At 65.1% G+C, this 22,436-nt stretch overlaps 1 protein-coding gene across 3 annotated transcripts in view; it reads left to right on the top strand.

Annotated features, from left to right (window-relative positions):
* The first annotated feature begins 843 nt into the window (after positions 1-843).
* Positions 844-22,436, top strand: part of LOC102447234 (anoctamin-7) — a 32,115-nt gene continuing 10,522 nt past the window's right edge. Inside the window, exons 1-15 of one of the 3 annotated variants that reach the window (XM_075906377.1) lie at positions 844-3,720; positions 6,278-6,377; positions 7,203-7,366; positions 9,701-9,808; positions 11,386-11,522; positions 13,194-13,251; positions 13,795-13,905; positions 14,812-14,977; positions 15,525-15,615; positions 17,478-17,574; positions 18,492-18,635; positions 19,483-19,620; positions 20,130-20,228; positions 20,609-20,711; positions 21,660-21,771. In XM_075906377.1, the coding sequence (XP_075762492.1) occupies positions 3,622-3,720; positions 6,278-6,377; positions 7,203-7,366; positions 9,701-9,808; positions 11,386-11,522; positions 13,194-13,251; positions 13,795-13,905; positions 14,812-14,977; positions 15,525-15,615; positions 17,478-17,574; positions 18,492-18,635; positions 19,483-19,620; positions 20,130-20,228; positions 20,609-20,711; positions 21,660-21,771 (1,727 nt within the window). In that variant the 5' untranslated portion in view covers positions 844-3,621. The remainder of the gene's footprint in view (positions 3,721-6,277; positions 6,378-7,202; positions 7,367-9,700; positions 9,809-11,385; positions 11,523-13,193; positions 13,252-13,794; positions 13,906-14,811; positions 14,978-15,524; positions 15,616-17,477; positions 17,575-18,491; positions 18,636-19,482; positions 19,621-20,129; positions 20,229-20,608; positions 20,712-21,659; positions 21,772-22,436) is intronic. The other 2 variants (XM_075906378.1, XM_075906379.1) reach the window with 2 other exon arrangements.

Here is a 22,436-nt window from a genome sequence, read left to right as displayed (position 1 = left end):
GGGAGCAGAGCGCAGGAGATGGTAGCTTGGGCAGGGCATGCTGGTGCCATGGCCCAGAGCTCTGCGCAGCCAGGAAGGCAGCAATGGATACGGGTGACAGGGCTGGCGTGTGTTGTACGGCAGGGGGCAGGGGGCGGGAGCTGCAGGCAGACACACGCGGGAAGTGTTCCCACAGTGGCCAATTAGTCTGCCGTGCGCAATCCCGTGAGGCCCTGGCAGCCCCGGGCCAGCTGGCTCAGAGCTGCCATGGCAAGAGTATGGCTGTGTGTTTCCTGGCACCTTTGTCCCCTGGCTGCCATCCCCCAGGGGCTTGCCCATTACCGTTGGATGATGGGGCGCAGTCACGCTGCCGATGCAGCTGATCCGCAGCCCCCCCACTGCTGTGCCAGTCCTGGGCTCCTCCCAGCTCTGCTGATCCACCACCCCCAGCTGTTCCAGGCCTGGCTCCCTCCCAGTTCTGCCCAGGTACCTGAGTGGGCTGGGCCAGGCCAGGCTCCCCATGCCCAGCCCTGCCAATGACTCTCAACCTCAACGTGAGGTAACTGGCTCTGTGGACAGGGGAAGGTGGTAGATGCGATAGACCTTGACTTTAGCAAGGCTTTTGATGCGGTCTCCCACGATATTCTTGTCAGCAAGCGAGGGAAGTATGGATTGGAGAAATGGGCTGTAAGGTGGATAGAAGCTGGCTAGACTGTCGGGCCCAGTCGGTAGTGATCAACGGCTCGATGTCAGGTCGGCGGTCGGTTTCTAGCGGAGTGCCCCAAGGATCGGTTCTAGGGCCGGTTTTGTTCAACATCTTTATTAATGACTTGGATGAGAGGATGGATTTCACCCTCAGCACGTTTGCAGCTGATGCTAAGCTAGGGGGAGAGGTGGATATGCTGGAGGGCAGGGATAGGGTCCAGAGTGACCTGGACAGATTGGAGGTTTGGGGCAAGAGAAATCTGATGAGGTTCAACAAGGACAAGTGTAGAGTCCTGCACTTGGGACGGAAGAATCCAAAACATTGGTACAGGCTGGGGACTGACTGGCTGAGCAACAGTGGGGATCGCAGTGGATGAGAAGCTGGATAGGAGTCAACAGTGTGTCCTTGTAGCCAAGATGGCTAATGGCATATTAGGGGGCATTAGGAGAAGCATTGCCAGTAGATCTAGGGAAGTGATTATTCCCCTTTATTCGGCTCTGGTGAGGCCACATCGGGAGTATTGTGTCTAGTTCTGGGCCCCTCACTATAGAAAGGATGTGGATGCATTGGAGAGGGTCCAGCAGAGAACAAAATGCTAAGAGGGCTGGAGCACGTGACCTATGAAGGGAGACTGAGGGAGTTGGGTCTATTTAGTCTGCAGAAGAGAAGCGTGAGGGGGGATTTGAGAGCAGCCTTCAACTCCCTGAAGGGAGGTTCCCAAGAGGATGGAGAGAGGCTGGTCTCAGTGGTGGCAGATGGCAGAACAAGGAGCAATGGTCTCAAGTTACAGTGGGGGAGGTCTAGGTTGGAGATTAGGAAAAGCTATTTCCCTAGGCGGGTGGGGAAGCGCTGAGCTGGGTTCCCTAGCAAGGTGGTGGAATCTCCATCCCTAGAGGGTTTTAAGTCTCGGCTTGACTGGGTTGATGTAGTTGGGATTGGTCCTGGCTCGGGCAGGGGGCTGGACTTGATGACTCCTGAGGTCTCTTCCAATTCTAGGATTCTAGGAACTTGCCAGAGCACAGGGAGGTGCCTTTTTGTACAGACAAAGCAGGTGTAGGGGGAGGCTGGACTTGGCAAACTCATTCTTCAGCAGGGGCCGAGCCCGATGCAGCCTGGCCATGCTGGGCCAACGGGTGCATGGGCAGCTCCGAGCTAGGGGATCACTCCAGATCTCTCTGCCTCCGAGCCAAGCACTGCATCAGAGCCGGGCAGTGCTCCGCATCCCCGGGGAACATCAGCTGCTTGCTGTCAAGCAGGCCCCGGGCCGCGTGCAAAGCATCCTTGCGGGGCCACGCCCAGAAGCGAAGCCCGAGACCTGTGAAACGAGAGGCACCGGCCAGCTCTTCCCGACACTGGGGTGGGAGAACGCCTGGTGGAGGGGGATGGGAAGAGATTGATTCATTCACCTTGGGGAGGCCAAAATTCCTCCGCGCCTCCCTCCCTGGCTCTAAAAGCTGCTGCTTCCGCTCTTGTGTTCAGCGGCTTCTCCGCGTGGTTTTCACGGAGCATCTTTAATAGTTAATGTCTCCCCCCGGGGGACTGGGACTTTGCACCAGGTCGAGAGGCCGAGAGACGGGCGCTCCGGAGAGCTGGAACTGACGTCATCCCTCGAACGGCTCCTCTGCAGAAAGCCCGTTTCCCGCAGCCCCGTGGAAAACGCAGCCTGGCAGGGCGGGGCGGGGGCAGGCTGGGGAAGGGCCTTCGCGACACTGAACCTCAAGGCAGCTAGGCCGGGGTCCCAGTGGAGCAGCGTTTCTAGAACATCAGCTCAGAGGCTGCCACGCTGCCTGCGCTCCCCAATCCCCATGGCCGCTCCAGAGCCCTCCTCCCCTCCCTCCCTTCAGTGGGTCCCTTATCCTGCCTTCCTAATGCGGGAGCCAGCTCCATCCGTGGGGTGGCCGGCTCCCCAGGGGGCACTCTATCCCCGAGGCCTCTCTTGAAGCACAACTGACGCAGCTGCAGCCCAGGCCGGGCCGCTGACCTGTCCCTTGTCCTTGCACAGACCCGTCCAGGCCCTGCTGACCCACAGGTTCAAACCCCTTCCCTCCCCGCAGGGCTTCTGCTAACCGGCCCTCTGCTAGAGCGAGAGGCACGTCGGTGTGTGGCCAGAGCACTGGCCTGCGAACCGGCCTGCTTCCTGCCATGGAGGCGGGTGCCCACGCCGTGCCTCAGTTTCCCTCCCTGTGAAGGGGATGATTCTGCCTCCTGGGGAGAGGGGTTGTGAGGCCTAATTCATGAAGCATATGCTGCACTTTGGGCTCCTGCCCTGGCAAAGGGCTGGGGGCGGGGGGACTGTTCCAGGCTGGTGCTGTCGTGGCATCAGCTGAGCATGGCTCTAACCCCTAGGTGATGCTGCCTCCGGCCCGTAGAAGGGGGACAAGCCCTTACGTTGTTGTGCGATTCTGGCAGGCGGCAGCCCTTCCCTCCCTGACGCGCCGTTCACTGCCCGTGACCCTCCCGTGCGACGTGGGGCCCGGAGTCTCTCCAGCCCTTGCACAGACAGTGCCGCATCTGCTGTTCCCTGCCTGACGTAGCCTCCCCTCCCCGCACTCCAGTCTCCTCCTCCAGCAGCAGAGCCTACCCGCCGCACTGATTGGAGCTCTATAATTACCAGCCACTGGCAGGCAGCTGCTGCCGCTGGACCGGTTCCCCTGGCAGCTCCGGCCCGCCTGCTGGAGACGCTCCTGGGGGCGTGCACGCAGGCAGGAGGGGGGTCCGAACTCAGCTGCCGATTCACTAGGAATGATGCTGCTTCCGCCCCGCCCTGCCGTCACCCCTCGCCCAGGTGCAGACCTGCTGCCTTGACCCGGGGCCCCTGGAGTAGAGGAGCCCTCCCGGCCCCGCCCTGCTCAGTGCATCCCTGGGGCTGCAGCTCCTGGGTCCTGCGCTCTGGCCCCCTTTGCTCCCCTGCAGTGGGGCGGTGCAGGCCTTGTGCCATGATCCGGAAGAAGGGGTCAGAGGCAGGCGCTCAGGACACCAGCCTGCTCATCGCCCTGGACAGAAGCCCGTACAATGGGACACCCTCCGCCGGCTTCGTGAGTACGGGGGCACGCGGGGAGAGCGGATAACCGGGGCCTTGCTGGCGGCGCCGGGCCGCTGCGTAGGAGGGGTCCGCTCCCCCAATCCCAGCACAACACCCGAGACGGCCAGGGAGGGCCCAGGTGTCGCCAGCCGGGGGGTGTTCGCTGCTGTGGCCTGGCTCAGGGCCTGGTCGGGGAGGGGGGGAGGTGGTTCCTTGTGTTCCAGGTGAGGGTGCAGTTGGTTTCGTGTGTCCAGAGCATCCACGGCTCACGCGGCCCAGCCCCCACGCCCCAGCCTGGCAGCCAGGGGTGGCGTCCAGTCGAGAAACTCCTCTGCTGGAACAGTCCCTGTCTGCAGCCCCACACCGGCTCTCCTAGTGCCAGGCCCCTCTGCCCACACGCTCCTGTTCTGGGGCTGGAGCCCAGCGCTGGACAGCGGCAGCGCTGAGACTGACAAACTCGTTTCACTCGTGGCCCTGGTACAACTGCGGCCTCGTGCTCACGGGCACTTGTGCACCCTCCTGCCTCACGCTCACGGGCACTTGTGCACCCCCCACCTCATGCTCATGGGCACTTGTGCACCCCCCTCCCTCGCGCTCATTGGCGCTTGTGCACCCCTGCCTCGCACTCACGAGCGCTTGTGCACCCCCCGCCTCATGCTCACGGGCATTTGTGCAACCCCCTGACTCACACTCATGAGCGCTTGTGCACCCCCTGAGCAGGGTGTGCTGCTGGGAGAGACTCCTCTGGATCACTGCAGGGGCAGCTACTGGCTCCCAGTCCCAACTGTGCCCCCAGCACAGGCCACGGGGGCGTTGCCAAGTGCCCCACAGCTCCCAACGGCCTCTGTGGGCCTGAGGGGGGATCTGGAAACAGAGCCCCCTCCCCCCAGGCTCCCCAGTGCCCACCCTACCTGCAGACTCTGCTCTTCCCAGCGGGTGGACGGACGGACAGACGGACGCACTTGTGGGAGGGAGCCGGGCTCCCCGGCCCTTGGGGGCTCTGTTCCCACTAGCAGCCGGCAGCACCAACAGAAAGAGCCACTCAGGCCGATCCAGCAGCCACCGTCAACATCCCTGCCCCCACACCCCCTAGACAGCTGCCCTGAGAGCGGCCCCGGGCTCCCAAGCGCCTGCCTCCACAGCCCCATGGCTCCACATGGGCATCCCCGGGGCATCTCCCTCGTGGGGCCTGGCCCAGCCGGAGCTGCAAAGGCGGCCGGTAGAATCCCTGCAGGAGTTTGGGGGGAGGGGGGCGAGCAACAGCAGTTGGATCTGCCCAGCCCCCCTCATTCCCAAAGCACCTCCCAGCCCTGCTGCTGCCCTGGGCGAGGTGGGTTCACGGCGGGGCTGGGCCCTGGCAAGTGGTCAAGGGCAGCACTTTGCTGTGGTGGGATGGGGGCTGTGGGGCGGAGGTTGGGTGCAGAAGGGAGCTTGGGGCAGGGAACCGGGTGCAGGAGGGGGTGGGGGGGAGTGCGTGTGTGCGCGTGTGTGCGTGTGTGTGCGTGTGCGCGTGTGTGTGTGTGCGCGTGTGTGTGTGTGTGCGTGTGCGCGTGTGTGCGTGTGTGTGTGCGCAGCCCAGGGGCTGCCTGATTTGAGCCCAGCCCCAGGGGGAATCCTCAGGAAGCTGGTTTCTTGCTCTTCCATGTGCCGATCCCCCCCTGCGCTAATGAAATCGGGGTCCCTGAGGTGGAGGAGACTTGAAACAGACCCAGAGCAGCAGAAGCCTAGGGATGGGATAGCCGTGGGCTGTGGGGCAGGACTGAGGGGCACAGGAAGGGCTGGGGTGGGGTTAACCCACGGCTGGGGTAGCTGTGGGGCTGTGGGGCAGGACCGTGGGGCATGGGAAGGGCTGGGGTGGGGTTAACCCACGGCTGGGGTAGCTGTGGGGCTGTGGGGCAGGACCGTGGGGCACGGGAAGGGCTGGGGTGGGGTTAACCCACGGCTGGGGTAGCTGTGGGGCTGTGGGGCAGGACCGTGGGGCACGGGAAGGGCTGGGGTGGGGTTAACCCACGGCTGGGGTAGCTGTGGGGCTGTGGGGCAGGACCGTGGGGCATGGGAAGGGCTGGGGTGGGGTTAACCCACGGCTGGGGTAGCTGTGGGGCTGTGTGGCAGGACTGAGGGGCACGGGAAGGGCTGGGGGTGGGGTTAACCCACGGCTGGGGTAGCTGTGGGGCTGTGTGGCAGGACCGTGGGGCATGGGAAGGGCTGGGGTGGGGTTAACCCACGGCTGGGGTAGCTGTGGGGCTGTGGGGCAGGACCGTGGGGCATGGGAAGGGCTGGGGTGGGGTTAACCCACGGCTGGGGTAGCTGTGGGGCAGGACTGAGGGGCACGGGAAGGGCTGGGGTGGGGTTAACCCACGGCTGGGGTAGCTGTGGGGCAGGACCGTGGGGCACGGGAAGGGCTGTCTCAGCATGTCTGTCTCTAGCGAGCACAATCTTCCTCCATTTCCCTGAGCAGGGAACTCTCCCCCCACACTGCCCCCCCCCCCCGAGATGGGAGCCAGGAATGTGCCGGTGGTTTCGGGGAGTCCCAGTCCTGCTCTGACCCGTCGCGCTTCCCCCGGCCACAGGATGAAGAGGAAGGGGCTGATCCCGTCTTTGTGCCCTGGGACAGAGGCTACGGCCCCAGCGCCAGGGGCAACTGCTTCCGGGATGGGCAAACCCAGATTGGTGAGCGCCCCGTGCCCTGCCCCCGGGCGGCGCCTGTCTGGGGGGGCCACGTGCCCCACGGGGAGCCCGCTGGGAGCGGTGGCTGCCTGCCCAGCCTCTCGGAATAGCCCAGCAGGCTTCAGCCGCCGGAGCTCAGCGCTGGCCACGTTCCCGTGGGCGGGGGGTGCAGGTGTCTCTAATCCGCGCTCCGGCGCTGCCCTCTGCAATCTTGGGGCTCCTCTGCCGGGGGCCAATGGGCCTCCGAGCCGTTCTGGTGGCTGGGCAGAAAGAGGCTCATTGCCGAGACAGGGACACGAGAGCAAGTGACTCTCCCCGGGGGTCAGTGGCAGAGGCGAGACGTGTCCTTCCACTTCCCCGTCCCAGCCCCCCCCCTTGTTCTGCACTAAATCTCTTCTCTTCAGCCACATCCTGGGGCAGAGAGTTCCGCCGGCTGCTGCGTCCTGCCCAGGGCAGTAGCGGACAGGCCCACAGCCCTTTGCTCGCTTATGGCAACGATGCGCCCTCCCTCCCCAGCACCCTGCTCACACCCGCGGGTGTCTGCCCCAGGGCCCAAGGCCAGGCCCCCTGCAGCCCCAGGGCAATCTCTGCTCACGCCAGCCGTGGGGAGCCCCCGGTGCATGTGCTGGAGGGAGGGTCACATTCCTCCCAGCAGGGGGCGGTGGGGGCACCACGTGGGTAAGACCCCCCCACTCTAAGGGCCTCAGGGCTGTTCCCCCCGCGCTCCATCCCGTGCGTGGTCCGGGTGCCGTATTGTCACCGAGATTTTCTCTGCTGCGCCCTGGCCCAGCGCCAGGCTACGCCACAGCCCCTGTCCTTCCCCCGCAGACTTCGTGCTGGTCTGGGAGGAGAAGCTGCGCCCCCCGAAGAAGAAGAGGAGGAGGAAGCTGCCCTGCCCTGAGGCCAGCGGTGACCGGCCAGGGGGGCGCCACGAGCGCTGGCAGAGGAAATTCCTCAACAACCTAAGAAATGCCGGGCTCCTGATGGAGAAGGTGAGTGGGAGAGACTGAGCCCATGAGAGCCTGCCACGGCCCACGCCCCATCCCCAGGGCCCTGCCACGGCCCACGCCCCATCCCCAGGGCCCTGCCACGTCCCACGCCCCATCCCCAGGGCCCTGCCACGTCCACCCCCATCCCCAGACCCTGCCATGTCCCACGCCCCATCCCCAGGGCCCTGCCACGTCCACCCCCATCCCCAGACCCTGCCATGTCCCACCCCCCATCCCCAGGGGCCTGCCACGTCCCACGCCCCATCCCCAGGGCCCTGCCACGTCCCACGCCCCATCCCCAGGGCCCTGCCACGTCCCACGCCCCATTCCCAGGGCCCTGCCACGTCCCACGCCCCATTCCCAGGGCCCTGCCACGTCCCACGCCCCATCCCCAGGGCCCTGCCACGTCCACCCCCATCCCCAGACCCTGCCATGTCCCACGCCCCATCCCCAGGGCCCTGCCATGTCCCACCCCCCATCCCCAGGGCCCTGCCACGTCCCACCCCCCATCCCCAGGGCCCTGCCACGTCCACCCCCATCCCCAGACCCTGCCATGTCCCACCCCCCATCCCCAGGGCCCTGCCACGTCCCACGCCCCATCCCCAGGGCCCTGCCACGTCCCACGCCCCATCCCCAGGGCCCTGCCACGTCCCACGTCCCATCCCCAGGGCCCTGCCACATCCCACGCCCCATCCCCAGAGCCCTGTCACGTCCCACACCCTCATCCCCAGGGCCCTGCCACGCCCCATCCCCAGACCCTGCCACATCCCACACCTCCATCCCCAGGGCCCTGCCATGCCCCATCCCCAGAGCCCTGCCACGTCCCACACCCCCATCCCCAGGGCCCTGCCATGCCCCATCCCCAGAGCCCTGCCACGTCCCACACCTCCATCCCCAGGGCCCTGCCACGTCCCCCATCCCCAGACCCTGCCACATCCCACGTCCCCATCTCCAGACCCTGCCACATCCCATACCCCATCCCTAGACCCTGCCACGTCCCACGTCCCCATCCCCAGACCCTGCCACGTCCCACGTCCCCATCCCCAGACCCTGCCACGTCCCACGTCCCCATCCCCAGACCCTGCCACATCCCACGTCCCCATCCCCAGACCCTGCCATGTCCCACATCCCCATCCCCAGACCCTGCCACATCCCACGTCCCCATCCCCAGACCCTGCCACGTCCCACATCCCCATCCCCAGACCCTGCCACATCCCACGTCCCCATCCCCAGACCCTGCCACGTCCCCATCCCCAGACCCTGCCACGTCCCACATCCCCATCTCCAGACCCTGCCACGTCCCACGTTCCCATCTCCAGACCCTGCCTCGACCCACATCCCCATCCCCAGAGCCCTGCCACATCCCACGCCCCATCCCCAGACCCTGCCTCGACCCACGTCCCATCCCCAGACCCTGCCACATCCTACGTCCCATCCCCAGGGCCCTGCTTTGACCCACACCCCATCCCCAGAGCCCTGTCACGTCCCACACCCCATCCCCAGAGCCCTGCCATGTCCCACACCCCTCCAGGCCTGGCCCTCGCCACAATCCTTCCTAAGGTTTCCAGCTTCTTTCTAGTCCCTGAAAACAAAATGCGCCTGCCCCAACCCTCGCAGCTCCTCCCCCTTACCTGCCCCTTCCTCTGAGGCTCTGCCCCTCCTGTCTGCCCTCCCGCCACCTGCAGACCCAGGGTGGGAGGAGCTGAGTGGAGCCTGCCCACCTGGCCAATTGGCACAGTGGGGTGGGGGAAGTCAAAGCCCCAGAGCAAGAGGTCGGGTGGGGGAAATCAAGGCACAGTGGGGTGGGGGATGGGTCCCTGGAGCAGGGATCAGAGTGGGGAAATCCAGGCACAATGGGGGGGCAGACAGGATTCCCCCCGCCGGGGTCCCATCCAGGTGCCAGTCAGTTCCCTCCCGCGGGCTGGGGGAGCAGCAGCAGCAGCTCTTCCTGCCCGCAGCCGGCTGGCCCTGCATGGCTGACCGGGCCCTGCCCGCTTCTCTTTTCAGCTGGAGACTGGACCCCTGGCAACCCCAGGCCCCTACCCTGCTCCCCAGCCCCTGTCACGCCCCTTCCTCTCTGGATTCCCAGAATGGACCTCCCTCTCCCCAGGCCCCTGCCATGTCCCTTCCCCAGGGCCCTCACCCCCCCACATCCCTCTGCCTCGGGCTCCAGGCCTCAGTCCCCTGCCGTTTCCCTCCCTCCTCCGGGCCCCAGCCCCCCACGTCCTGGCTGGGGGTGACCGGGCATTGGGAGGCTGCGGCCTGGAGCTGCCCCAGGTGGGGCACATGCTGCTCTGCCCCCGGAGCTCCCCGTCCGGTCCCTGCTGCTTCCCCCAGGAGGAGACGCTGAGCGAGCGGAAGAGCATCCACTACCTGAAGCTGAGCGCCCCATGGGACGTGCTGGTGTACTACGCCGAGGAGCTGTGCCTGCGAGCCCCCCTGCAGGTGCGTGCGGGGTCCCTCCCCCCAGCCCCACGTTGTTCTCGCCCCTCAGGCCCCACTCGCATCCCCCCTGCTGTCCCAGTCCCCCAGGCGCCGTGGCTGAGAGGCAAGGGGAGGCGCTGGTCTTAGTGGCCACTCCCTCATGTCTCCCTGCGCCTGCTCTGGCCCTTCCTGCAGGCTCCCCCAGATGGCGGCTGCCTGGCGAGTCTTGGGTCTAGTAGCTTTGCCAGAGCCATTAGCAGAACATTTATCCCGTTAACGAGCCACTCGAGGGGGCAGGAAGCCTTTTAACAGGCATTTGCCAGCTCCCACATGTCTGCGCCCTCCTTTCTGGAATTGCAGACGAGCCGTTGTGCATTATGGACGCCAAGATTTACTCCGCACATGCGCGTCTACAGACCTCCGCTTCAAACGTGCTTCACAATATTTCATTAGTGCATTGCTGAAGATTATTAAAAAACCACCTCTAAAAATCCTTTGCATGGATATTTAAATGCATAATCTCAGCGTTCCTCGTTAGCCTTGACCGCTTGGCTCTTCGGTCAGAGTTTTTTAAATAAGGGTGCTCTATTGAAGGATTTATCTAAAATACACCTTTTAACATTAATCACTGTAGTACAAAAAGCTTGGTTCCAAAGTCTCCTGTCTTTTCTGTCCCTCCCTCTAAATTTAATCTTTCTCCCTTCGCTCCTATCCCAGTCACCTTTTAGGCCTTGTCTATCTTACCTGCAAATCCGAATTAAGATACACAACTCCAGCTACGTTAACTGCATAGCTGGAGTCAACGTACCTTAATCCGACCTTCGGCGCTGTCTCCGCAAGGTGAGGTTGACAGAAACAAAAGCACCCATCGACTTCCCTTATTCCTCGCAAATTGAGGCATACCAGCGTCCAGAGGGGCACCCTCAGCGTTCAATTTAGCGGGTCTTTACTAGACCCGCTAAATTGAACTCCGGAACATCGACCACCGTAGCACGTTGTTGTCCGCAGATTGCTGGCTTGCCCTTACTACACATTTTTTTGCACATAAATCTCTGACAAACTTCAGGGTATATAAAAAACCCTGTGAGGGACATTTTTTATTCCCAAATTGAATGCTTTTAAATAGGTACCTTCTGCATGGCAGGCAGTGGGAAACATGCTCCATTTATTTTAGGGGAAAAAAAATGCAGAAGAGTGTTTCTTTCTGTCAGATGCCATTTGCTTCATGTGGGTTCATGGATTTGGCTGGAAGGGGGCAGCAGGGAGTGGGGAGAAGGAGAAAAGGGAGACAGTGGGGAGCGGGGGGGGTTTGGGCAGAGTGGGGGCAGAGCAGGGGGTATGGGCAGGGACACAGGCGGAAGAGGTAGGCTTGGGAGTTTGCCTTCCTAAGCAGCAGCTTTGCCCACCACCCCTCCCCCTCCCCAGCTCTGCCAGTGCCCCTCAGTCCCGGCCCGCACCCCCTGCTATTCCAGCCCCACCAGCTCTGCTAGTCCTCCCCCATCTCCCGCCCGGGAGCAGCAGAGGGACCAAGGTTTCCCAAGCCCCGTGTCTGGGAGGTTTCCGGCCGCCCCGGCCCTGACATGCTCTGCCAACCACAGGCCCAGCCCAACCCGGACCGGAACAGCTCTGCCGAGCTCCTGAGGAGGCTGCACGTCCCCAATGCGCTGTATCAGCACGTCCCCAACAAGCCGGCGGACTATTACACCTGCGCCTTCCGCAGGTCCAAGCTGGACAAGTGAGTCAGGGCCAGGGGGCAGGGTCGTCCTACCTGGCCCTGTGGGAGGGGGCTCGGGGACCCCCCCCCCGTGCCCACGAGTTCCTGGAGGAGGTCAGGGGCCATTGTATTGGTCATAAGGGCAAGAATCGGGGGGCAGGGGTGGAGAGGAGTGAGCGGGGGAGGGGGTCTTGGAGTGAAGAGGCGGGGTGAGGATGGGGGGTTGGGAGAAGGGGCAGCCTAGGGGCGAGGCCTCAAGGGGAGGGACAGTGTGGGGGGCTGGGCAGCAGCCTTCTGCCACTCCCGCTTGTGGGTGAAATTGACGGTTTCCACCTTCGACCCCGACCGGCGGCCCCCTGCCATCCCAGCCCTGGGCCATCCAAGACACCACGCCAGGTGGCACGGTACAGTGTGTACCTAGCATGCCAGCCAGCCAAACGCACAGCGCTCTGCTGATGCCGCTGTACCGCCAATGTCCCTGAGCCATCGCACACACAATGCGGTGGGCGAAGAGGAGACAAGCTCCCCAGCCCCGCCCACAACCCCGCCCCTTCTGTCCAGGCCCCGCCCCCAGCACCACTCTGCCCCCGATAGGCGCTCTGGGGGCGGGTATAGGCAGGGCTGTGCCTGGCGGTTTGGGCAGGTCACGCGTTCCCCTGCCTCGGATGCCTGCAGCCCGTCCGAGCCCCAGGTGCCCAGCCCGGGGAGAGATCGTCCAGCCCTCGACACAGAGGCTACGTCTACGCTGCAGCCTTTTGCCGGCAGAGCGTATGCTAATGAAGCGCTCATTAGCATTTGTCGCGCCGTCATTTGCATATTCTCTGCCGATGCTTTTTGCGCACAAGGTTTTTGTGCAAAAACAAGCCGTGTCGACGGGTCCGTTTTGCACAACCCCCCCCCTTTGCGCAAGAGCCTCAAAAAAGGGACCCACAAAAAACCCCTTTTGTGCAAAACGGGCCCGTCCACGCTGCTTGGTTTTGTGCTCAAAAAGCAGGGGCAGAGCTTATGCAAATGACGGCGCGACAAATGCTAATGAGCGCCTCATTAGCATACGCTCTGCCGGCAAAAGGCTGCAGCGTAGACGTAGCCAGAGGGACTGGGCATCAGAGTCACCCGCCGACGGGCTCTTAGCAGGCCGGCGGAGCCTGCCTGACCCCGCCACTCCCACGGAGGCAGCAGCGCCAGGCCTGGCCCCTTCCCCTGCTGGCTCTCGCTCTGTGGGACACCTGGCAGGGTCAGGAATGGATCCACCCATCCCTGGGGGCGGGGGGTTGACTCACAGGTCCTTGGTGGCAGGCAGCGGGCTGGGTTTATCCTCACACCCCTGGCAGCCCTATTGGGCGAGGGCCCGGAGACCAGAGACACTGGCATGCCCAGGGTCACAGGGCGTCTGCTCCAGAGCAGCCCTCGTGGGCCCCACGCTGCCCTGACCACTGGGCCACCCTTCCTGCTACCCACGCTGCGGAAGACGCTCATATACCCAATGGCAGGGGGCCCGGTTGCCCGCGGGATCCTCTCGAGGGTGCTGGAGCGAGGCCATCACCAAGCAGGGCGCCCGGGAGTTCCTGTCTCCCGGCTCGGGCAGGCGCCGGAGGCAGCAGAGACCCCAGGGCCAAGGACCCCGGTTCCAGGCAGCACCCTGGTCGCTCTCCCTTCCCCTGGCCCGAGTGCACTCGCTTGTTTCCTCCGCAGGTTCCTGGGCAGCGACTCCCGGGACTCCTACTTCACCCACACGCAGAGGCAGCGCATCGTAAGTAGGTGGGGGAGCCTGGGGAGGCCTCAGGGCCTGCCCCCCTCCCAGCTGATCTGCCCCAGCCATGCCGGCAGCAGGAGCTCAGCAGCTCCATTGGGGACGCAGGCCTGGGTCTGGCCAGTTGCACTCTGGAGACCCGACACGTGGCGGGAGGCCGGATCCCCCAGCTCTTCAATGCATCAGTTTAACCCCCGGGCCCCAGCCTCTGGGGGCCCCGCAGCCGGTGGGAAACGCGAGCTCCAGCAACAGGCTCCAATCCAATCGCAGGCTCCAGGGCAAGGCTGGCAGCCTGGGGAAGGGTCAGGAAGGCTCCTTCTGCCCTGTGTGGCATCTAGCCTGGGCCACAGGGAGCATGGGGCCGTGAGAGCTGTGGGCTGGGCGGGATCGGTCCAGGCGAAGGCTCCCGTTAGCACCCCAGGCCCTGGCGCTAGCCCCGGGTGTGTGAGCTCTGCAGGGCTGCTCCGAGCTGGGGCTGGCTGGTTCCTGCTCTGTGTGGCCAGGGTGGGCTCAGCTGATGGCGCCGGGCCCCTGGGTCGGCAGGTCTACGAGATCCTGGCTCGCACCGTCTACGGGAAGCGGAAATGCGCCGAGATCGGGATCGACCGGCTGCTGAACGAGGGGGTGTATGCCGCCGCCTTCCCGCTGCACGAGGTAGGCCCTGCCGGGGGGCCGCAAGGCCAGGTGGGGGGAGGGAGCCCCCCGGAGCTGGGCTGGGGGGGAACTGGGGAGGGAGCCCCCCGGGAGCTGGGCTGGGGGGGAACTGGGGGGGGAGCCCCCCGGGAGCTGGGCTAGGGGGGAACTGGGGAGGGAGCCCCCCGGAGCTGAGCTAGGGGGGAACTGGGGAGGGAGCCCCCCGGGAGCTGGGCTAGGGGGGAACTGGGGAGGGAGCCCCCCGGAGCTGAGCTAGGGGGGACCTGAGGAGGGAGCCCCCCGGGAGCTGGTCTGGGGGGGACCTGGGGAGGGAGCCCCCCGGGAGCTGGGCTGGGGGAACTGGGGAGGGAGCCCCCTGGAGCTGAGCTAGGGGGGACCTGGGGAGGGAGCCCCTCGGAGCTTGGCCGGGGGGGACCTGGGGAGGGAGCCCCCCGGAGCTCGGCTAGGGGGGACCTGGGGAGGGAGCCCCTCGGAGCTGGGCTGGGGGGGACCTGGGGAGGGAGCCCCCCGGAGCTCGGCTAGGGGGGGACCTGGGGAGGGAGCCCCTCGGAGCTGGGCTGGGGGGGACCTGGGGAGGGAGCCCCCCGGAGCTCGGCTAGGGGGGGACCTGGGGAGGGAGCCCCTCGGAGCTGTGCTAGGGGGGACCTGGGGAGGGAGCCCCCCGGAGCTGGGCTGGGGGGGACCTGGGGAGGGAGCCCCCCGGAGCTGGGCTGGGGGGGGGACCTGGGGAGGGAGCCCCTCGGAGCTGGGCTGGTTCCGCAGGTCCTGGCTGGTCCCTGTGGCCTCTCAGCAGGTGCTGGGGCCCTGGGCGGCCGTTGCCAGCCCTGCCGCCGGCCCCCAGAGGCCCTGCCCATCCCCTCGCTGTGCAGGTGGCCGATGGCCTCGCTCCCCGTTGTCTTGCCCCAGGGCCCCTTCGAGATGCCCGAGTGCGAGGCCCCGGCCGAAGCCCTGAACCCGCGCCAGGTCCTCTACCGCTTCTGGGCCCGGTGGGGCTGCTGGTGCCGGTACCAGCCCCTGGACCACGTCCGCGAGTACTTCGGGGAGAAAATCGCCATCTACTTCGCCTGGCTGGGTGAGTGCTCGGCCCCCGGCCGGCACAGAGCCTGGGATGGGAGCCAAGGGGATTGTTCCCGGAGCCTGCTGGACACAGGCAGCCCCAGGGCTTCCCCCGGCTGCCCGCGGGCACCGCCCGGGGCTCTCGGCACCCTGGCCTGGCTGCCCGACTGGTGTGGAAAGAGCCGTGGGGCAGGACCATGTGGGCTGTTCTCCTGGCTCCCCCCCTTGGCGCTGCTGCTCAGTACCAGTGCGCTGCCCCAGCCCCCTGCCATCCTGCTTCGGGGGGCACTGATGGGCGCGGGTTGGGAGGGGGTGAGTGAGGTGCCATGGGTGGGTCTGCAAGAGCCGTAGTCCTGCCCCCGCTCTGCCAGGTGGGGGAGGGGGATCATTGTCTGCATTGTGCAGCTGGAGAAACTGAGGCACGGGTGGGGGAGGGACTTGCCCCAAGCCCACAGGGAGTCAGTCAGTGAAGAAGCTTGGTGCACCACCCTCAGTGGGGCGGGGAAGGAGGGGGGGTCTCACGTGCCCCGTGGGCTGGTCTCACGTGCCCGTCCCCTCTGCAGGGTTCTACACAGCCTGGCTGCTCCCCGCCGCGGCCGTGGGCACCGTGGTCTTCCTGGCAGGCCTGGTTACCATGGGAACCAACACACCAGCGTGAGTCTGTGGGGCTGGGTTTGGGGGGGGGTGAGTGAGGACAACAGCTGCCATCCTATCCCCCCCAGCGTCCGGCCTCACACCACATCGGACTCTCCCCAGCCTTGGGGGGGAGCCGAGGGGCCCCACGTGCAGCAGTGGGAGGTGGGGGCTGGCGAGCGCCGTCCCCAGGCCTAACTCCTCTGCTTGCCCTGGGCATGGTGAGCCCGGCCCGTGGGCGCAGATCAGTAATTCCCAGGCTGCCCCCTGCCGCCTGGACCGCAGCGCGCAGCCGGCAAGCCGCGACGCCCCGTGCTGCAGGGCGGCTGGCCGGGCCTCATGCTGCCGAGGCGTGGGGCGTGTTCCCAGCCAGCCACTTCCATTGCCCCTTCCTGAATGGAAAACAACCACAGCTTCCACAAAATGTGGGGGCATCATGAGGGGGGCTACTGTCAGTCTCCACTCCCAAGCCTAGCAAAAGCCCCAGGGTCCCGGCTGTCCGAAGAGAGGAGGAAGGGTTACGAAACAGGGAGGGTGCTCTGGGACATGGGGAAGGGCTGGAAGGATGGGTAGGGAGGTGGTGGATGGGTGGGTAAGGGGACAATGGATTATTGGGGGCCAGGTGGGAGGATGGCGGGTAGTTGGGCAGCTATAAAATGCAGCCATGATGCTAGGATGCACGAACAGGAGTGTTGTGAGCAAGACACGAGAAGTCGTTCTTCCGCCCTGCTCTGTGCTGATTAGACCTCAGCTTGTGTCCAGTTCTGGGCACCACGTTTCAAGAAAGACACGCAGAAAGCGGAGAGGGGCCAGAGAAGAGCAACAGAATGATGAAAGGTCTAGAGAACACGACCTGCGAGGGAAAGAATTGGGCTTGTTGAGTTTGGAAAGGAGAAGACTGAGAGGGGACGATAGCATCTTATGAAATACCTAAAAGGGCATCACACGAAGGGAGAAAACTTGTTCTCCTTGGCCTCTGATAGGACAAAAAGCAATGGGCTTAAACTGCAGCCAGGGAGGTTTAGGTTGGACATTAAGAAAAAAATCCTACCAGTCAGGCTGATTAAACACTGAAACAAATTGCCCAGGGAGGTTGTGGAATCTCCATCACTGGAGATATTTAAGAGCAGGTTAGACAAACACCTGTCAGGGATGATCTATGGTTCTTGGTCCTGCCGTGAGGGCAGAGGACTGGACTTGACCTCTCAAGGTCCTTTCCAATTCTAGGGTTCTATGGCTGGCTGGGCGGATTGGTGGGTGTGCAGGTGGATGATGGAGGGACGGGTGGGAGGGTGGGCGGATAGATGATGGGTGTGTTTCTGGACGGAAGGGTGGCTGTGTGAGTGGATGATGGATGGACGGGCGGGAGGATGTTTGGATGATTGGGTAGGTGGATGGATGTTGGCTGTGTTGATGGATGGGTGCATGGGTGGATGAGGGATGGACAGATGGGAGGAAGTTTGGACAGATGGGGGGTGGATGAGAGATGTGTGGATGGGCAGACAGGTGGATGGACAGATGGACGCCTCTGTGGGATGATAGCAAGCCTGACGAACCTAAGCTCCACCTCTGGGGTGGATATTGCCAGATGTTGGCTGGTCTCGGCCCAAGCAAGTCCGGGTCAGACGCTGCAGGGGCGTTTGGGGCATGTTCCACTAGTCTACCCCAGGTTTTGACGTTCCCTGATGATAGTGACACTGCACGAACAGGAGTGTCTGTGCCCACACATGCACATGCTGGTATGCGCACACGTGGCGGTGCGTGTGGGTACCGTGCACGTGTGTGAGGCTATGTCGCGAAGGTCGGGTAGGTGACGTGCGAGCCTCGAGTGTCTCCTCCGGAGCCGTGCCCTGCTAAGCCAGCCCTGTGCTCGCTCTCCCCAGGCAGGAGATCTGCGAGAGCGGAGGCCAGTTCCTCATGTGTCCACTGTGCGACACGTGTCAGACCTGGAACATCTCGGAGATCTGCCCCATGGCTAAGGTAAGAGGAGGCTGCTGGGGGGCTGAGGCAGGCAGGGCCCATAGAACTGGAGTTTGGAGCACCCCCTGCTGGCTCTGAGGAGGCACTGCAGGGTGCAGGAGCTCTGAGTCCAGCCGAGCACCTGGCTACGCCGCTGCCAGCATCTCCCAGGAGCAGGCGCTGCAGGAAATGGAGCGAGGGCTGGGCTGTTCTCGGGTGAGGTGGCGCCAGTTCCAGGAGCGCATCCAGCTCCCCTGGGCCAGGAGGAGGCATGGGCGGGAGCGGGGCCAGAGGTGTGAATTGGGGTGGTGAGGATGGAAGGGCACGTGCGGGGGGGGGGCAGAGGTGTGAATTGGGGTGGTGAGGATGGAAGGGCACGTGCGGGGGAGCAGAGGTGTGAATTGGGGTGGTGAGGATGGAAGGGCACGTGCGGGGGGGCAGAGGTGTGAATTGGGGTGGTGAGGACGGAAGGGCACGTGCGGGGGGGCAGAGGTGTGAATTGGGGTGGTGAGGACGGAAGGGCACGTGCAGGGGGGAGAGGTGTGAATTGGGGTGGTGAGGACGGAAGGGCACGTGCGGGGGGGCAGAGGTGTGAATTGGGGTGGTGAGGATGGAAGGGCACGTGCGGGGGGGCAGAGGTGTGAATTGGGGTGGTGAGGACGGAAGGGCACGTAGGGGGGGCCCAGAGGTGTGAATTGGGGTGGTGAGGACGGAAGGGCACGTAGGGGGGGCCCAGAGGTGTGAATTGGGGTGGTGAGGACGGAAGGGCACGTGCGGGGGGGCAGAGGTGTGAATTGGGGCGGTGAGGACGGAAGGGCACGTGGGGGGGGCCCAGAGGTGTGAATTGGGGCGGTGAGGACGGAAGGGCACGTGCGGGGGGGAGGGTGTCTGCACCTGGTGAGGAGGCCGGGCAGCCCCTCTGTGCTCTGCCCCCGCAGGTCGGGTACCTGTTCGACCACCCCGGGACGGTTTTCTTCAGCGTCTTCATGTCCTTCTGGGCCGTGACCTTCCTGGAGCACTGGAAGAGGACGAGCGCCACGCTGGCGCACCACTGGGACTGCCTGGACTTCCAGGAGGAGCAGGTGGGATCCCCTGGCTGGCTCTGCCCAGCCGGCGTCAGGCCGCTTGCGGGCCGGAGGGGGCAGGGAACGAGACCTGCCCAAGCAGAGGCCAGTCCTGACCCAGCCGCCCCTCTCCCAGGCAGAGACCTGCCCCTCTCTCCCTGCTGCCCGGGGTATGTCCAGGCGGTGCAGCCCCCTTCTCGCGCTGTCACCCGCAAGGCCGGCTGGCAGGTGGCCACGTGGGCACTTTGCTCCCCCCCAGAGGCTGCGACGGGCCCCTTGCCCCAGTCCCACGGGGCCACGCACAGCTCCTGGGCCAGCACCGATCTGCCCGGCCGACGCTTCGCAGAGAAACGCTCTGAAACGCCGGAGCCTGCGCACGTGCTCCGCAGCCGAGCAGAGCTGCCCCTGCTCGTCCCAGCTCTGGCTGACGGCTCGTCCTGCAGCCCCACCCAGGGAGCCCCAAGCGCCGCACAACTTGCCTCCCCCTGGCTGTTTGAGTCACCCCTTTGCCCTCCAGGTCTCTGCAGAGCCCCTGGCAAGGGCCCAGTGGCCAGAAATGCCCTGCAGGCAACGCACTCAAACGCGAACTTCGGAGCAGCTGCCTCCTCCTAGAGATTTCCTGGGGAACCGGCTGCAGCTCGTCTGGCCCATTGATTTAGCCTTCCCAGGGGTGCCCCGTTGAAGTCACTTGCCCTCCCACAGCAGGGCCCCCACCCCAGAGCTCCAGGAGACCGGGAGGTGGCAGGGCACGGGCACACCTGCGGGCACCAGCTGTCCAGAAGGGCCCAGCGGGGGGCCCTGGGAGGGGGTAACTCGCCAGGTGGGGGGGGCTGACTCTCCCCCGGCTCCGTTTCCCCTCCGGCAGGAGCGGCCCAGGCCCGAGTTCGCTGCCATGGCCCCGCGGATGGAGCAGAACCCCATCACGGGGCTCAAGGAGCCGTACTTCCCCGAGCGGGACCGCCTGTCCCGCATCCTGACGGGCTCCATGGCCATGGTCATCATGGTAAGGAGCAGGGCGGGGACCCCTGCCTGCGCGGGAGGGAGACGTGAGCAGGTGGGCTAGAGCTGACGGGTGGCTGGGATGGACAGCACCCGGGTCTGGTGTCACTTCCGGCTTCCCCCAGCAGGAGCCGCTCTGCTGACGGGCCCCCTGACGGAGCCCCTGGCGCAGGTGGGAAGGGTGGACTGTCCATCTCTAGGGGACCCCTGTTCTCCTTCCGCCAGCTGGGGCGGGCTCCGTCCCCCACAAGCACAGGAAGGGGCCTGGCAGAGTCACAGGGAGCCCCCAAAGCTGGGCTGAGACCCACGGGGGTGCGAACAACCTCCTCCCCGAGTTTGGACACCAGGCCTGGCCCCGGAGACCCTTCAGGTCCCGGGCATTGGACATTCAGGGGGCTCAACGCCTGTGCCTTGCTGGGGGCGTTCCCCCCTCTGTGTGCCACCCACTCCCCACGCCCAGCACCGGGCTGTCCCGCCCACGGCCGACACCCTGGGCTTCCTCTTGTCCCCCAGCTGTGTGTGGTGATGATCTTCCTAGTCTCCGTGATCATGTACCGGGGCATCGTCAGCGTGGTGATGTACCACACGGGCAATGCCGTTCTCATGACCCAGGTGAGTCCTGTGCGCTGCGGGAGTCCTGCCCGGCTGGCGCCATCCGGCTGTGCATGGGGCACGGCGAGCTCTGCTTTCCCCAGTGCCAGGAGTCAAGTGCTGGGCACCTCCCTGCAGAGGGCAGCTCCTCAGGCGGCAAATGCTGGGATTGTGCACCCGGAACACCAGGGCTCAGCCGGCCCCGGGGCCGGGCTGTGGGGCTAGAGCGCCGGACAGCCGGTTCTGTTCCTGGCTTGCCTGCAGACCTCGAGGCAGGGCGCCTGCCTTCCCCCGACCGTAGAATAGAGCTAGCGCCCTGAGCGCCTTTGGGGGCTGGCGCTGGCCCGGAGCCGGGGGAAGGGCGACTCGGGGAGCGCGTTGCTTGTCTCGCTGTTTTGCAGGCGGGGAACATAGCGAACATCAGCAGCACCCTGGTGAACCTGGCGCTGATCCTCCTCATGAGCCAGGTCTACACCTCGCTGGCGGAGAAGCTCACCCGGTGGGGTAGGTAGGAGAAACCCGTGGCGGTGTGTCTGCTCCGTGTCCTGCAGGGGCCTCCGCCGCGGTCCAGCCCGGACCCGTGTGCAGGGCAGGAGCGACCTGCTCTTAGTGGGACGGTGCCACCCTTAGACTCGCTGCTCAGGGCGAGCTCTGAGGGGCGCCCTGCCCTGAGCCACGGGCTGGCACGTCCTGGCCTTGGCCCCCTGGTGCCTGCCGCGCCAGGTGGGCGTGACGGGGCCGAGCCAAACTTCACTGAAACGAATGTGGTTCCTTCACCCCAGGCCTGGCCGGCTACAGAGACCTCGGACGGTCCCCAGGGACATTCCACAGGTCACCAGTGGGCAGTTTGTGACTGGCTGGTGCATTTTCCACTGGTCTGGGCAGGGCGCTGCTGGGGACCTGCCAGCGCCTGGCTCCTGCACAGCCTGGTCAGCTCAGAGTGCCTATCGCTCAGGGCCCGGCTGCAGAGAGACCCTCGTGCAATAGGTGTTCGAGTCCCCCAGTTGCCGACTGTAACCACCATCCCATCACGGTTGTCCAGGGGGATTGCCGCACCTAAGCGCCGTTCCCACTTGAGCTAAAGGAGCGACTCCAGAACCTGCCGCCAGAGTAGACTGTTACCCTCTGACACGCACCGGTCACCGATGGGGGAAACACCCGGCTCCTGGCCTGGGGTTCTGGGTGGACGTGTATTGGTCCTGGGGTTGGCTCAGCCCGGAGACCGTAGGCGAAATCCTGTACGGTCTGGCCCTGGTCTGTCAGCGCCCCTGGTCTGGGGGGAGCCTGGGGGTGGCTCAGATGTGGTGTGAGGGGTCCTTCATAGCAGGGGAGCCGCCTGGGTGGGAACTGACGCTCCCTCCTATAGCCCCCCTAGGGAGCAGCGCCGGCTCCCGTGGCCCCCGGGCCGGAGCTGTGACTTGCTGATGCTGCCTTCTTGTGTCCCCTCCGCAGAGATGCACCGGACCCAAACCCTGCACGAGGACGCCTTCACCTTCAAAGTCTTCATCTTTCAGTTCGTCAACTTCTACTCCTCCCCCTTCTACGTGGCCTTCTTCAAAGGCAGGTGCGAGCCGTGGTGCTGCTCCCAGCTGCGTGGGCAAGGGGTCGGGATGGTGGGCAATCACGTGGGAGGCAGGCCGGCTGGGGGCTCCGTGGCTGCAGCTTCTCGGTCATGGGGGGCTAGGAGCGGTGCCACTCACCACTGCACCGACGTGGCGGACACGTGTGCATCAGTACAGGTGGCCAGTGTGGGTGCACGTGGAAGTGTGCACGCCCTTCCCGTGGAAGGCACGCTTCCGTGAGCCATGAGCATATTGCACGGTGGTTGTGAAGAGCGGTTCTGCGAAGGGGGGCTGATTTTGATGCCCCCCCTTGGAGATACCTGCCAGCCCCCCCGGTCAGCCACATCCTGTGCTGGGAGAGACCAGATCCAAGGTGCGCACTGAGCAGCCGGGCAGGAACGACGTGGGTTCTCCGGGAGCACGAACAGGCCGACATGACTCCTCGCTGGGTTGTCCCAGCCATGCCTGGGACCCTTGTGCCCGAGGTCTGCACCCGCCCCTGCACAAGGGACCCACCATCCTGCTGTGGGCCTGGAGATTCCCCCGGGGCCAGGGTTCTGAATGCCCCATTGAGTCCATCGCCCCCCTCGCCCGCATGAAACGGCTCCGCCCTCTTCCGGAGGCTCCTGGCAGTGGTTGCTGGGATCCCCGTTTATTATTCATACAC

The sequence above is a fragment of the Pelodiscus sinensis genome, chromosome 23 (genome assembly GCF_049634645.1).
Source record: "Pelodiscus sinensis isolate JC-2024 chromosome 23, ASM4963464v1, whole genome shotgun sequence".
In the NCBI taxonomy this organism is placed as follows: Eukaryota; Metazoa; Chordata; order Testudines; family Trionychidae; genus Pelodiscus; species Pelodiscus sinensis.
This window is presented reverse-complemented; position numbering and strand designations above follow the sequence as displayed.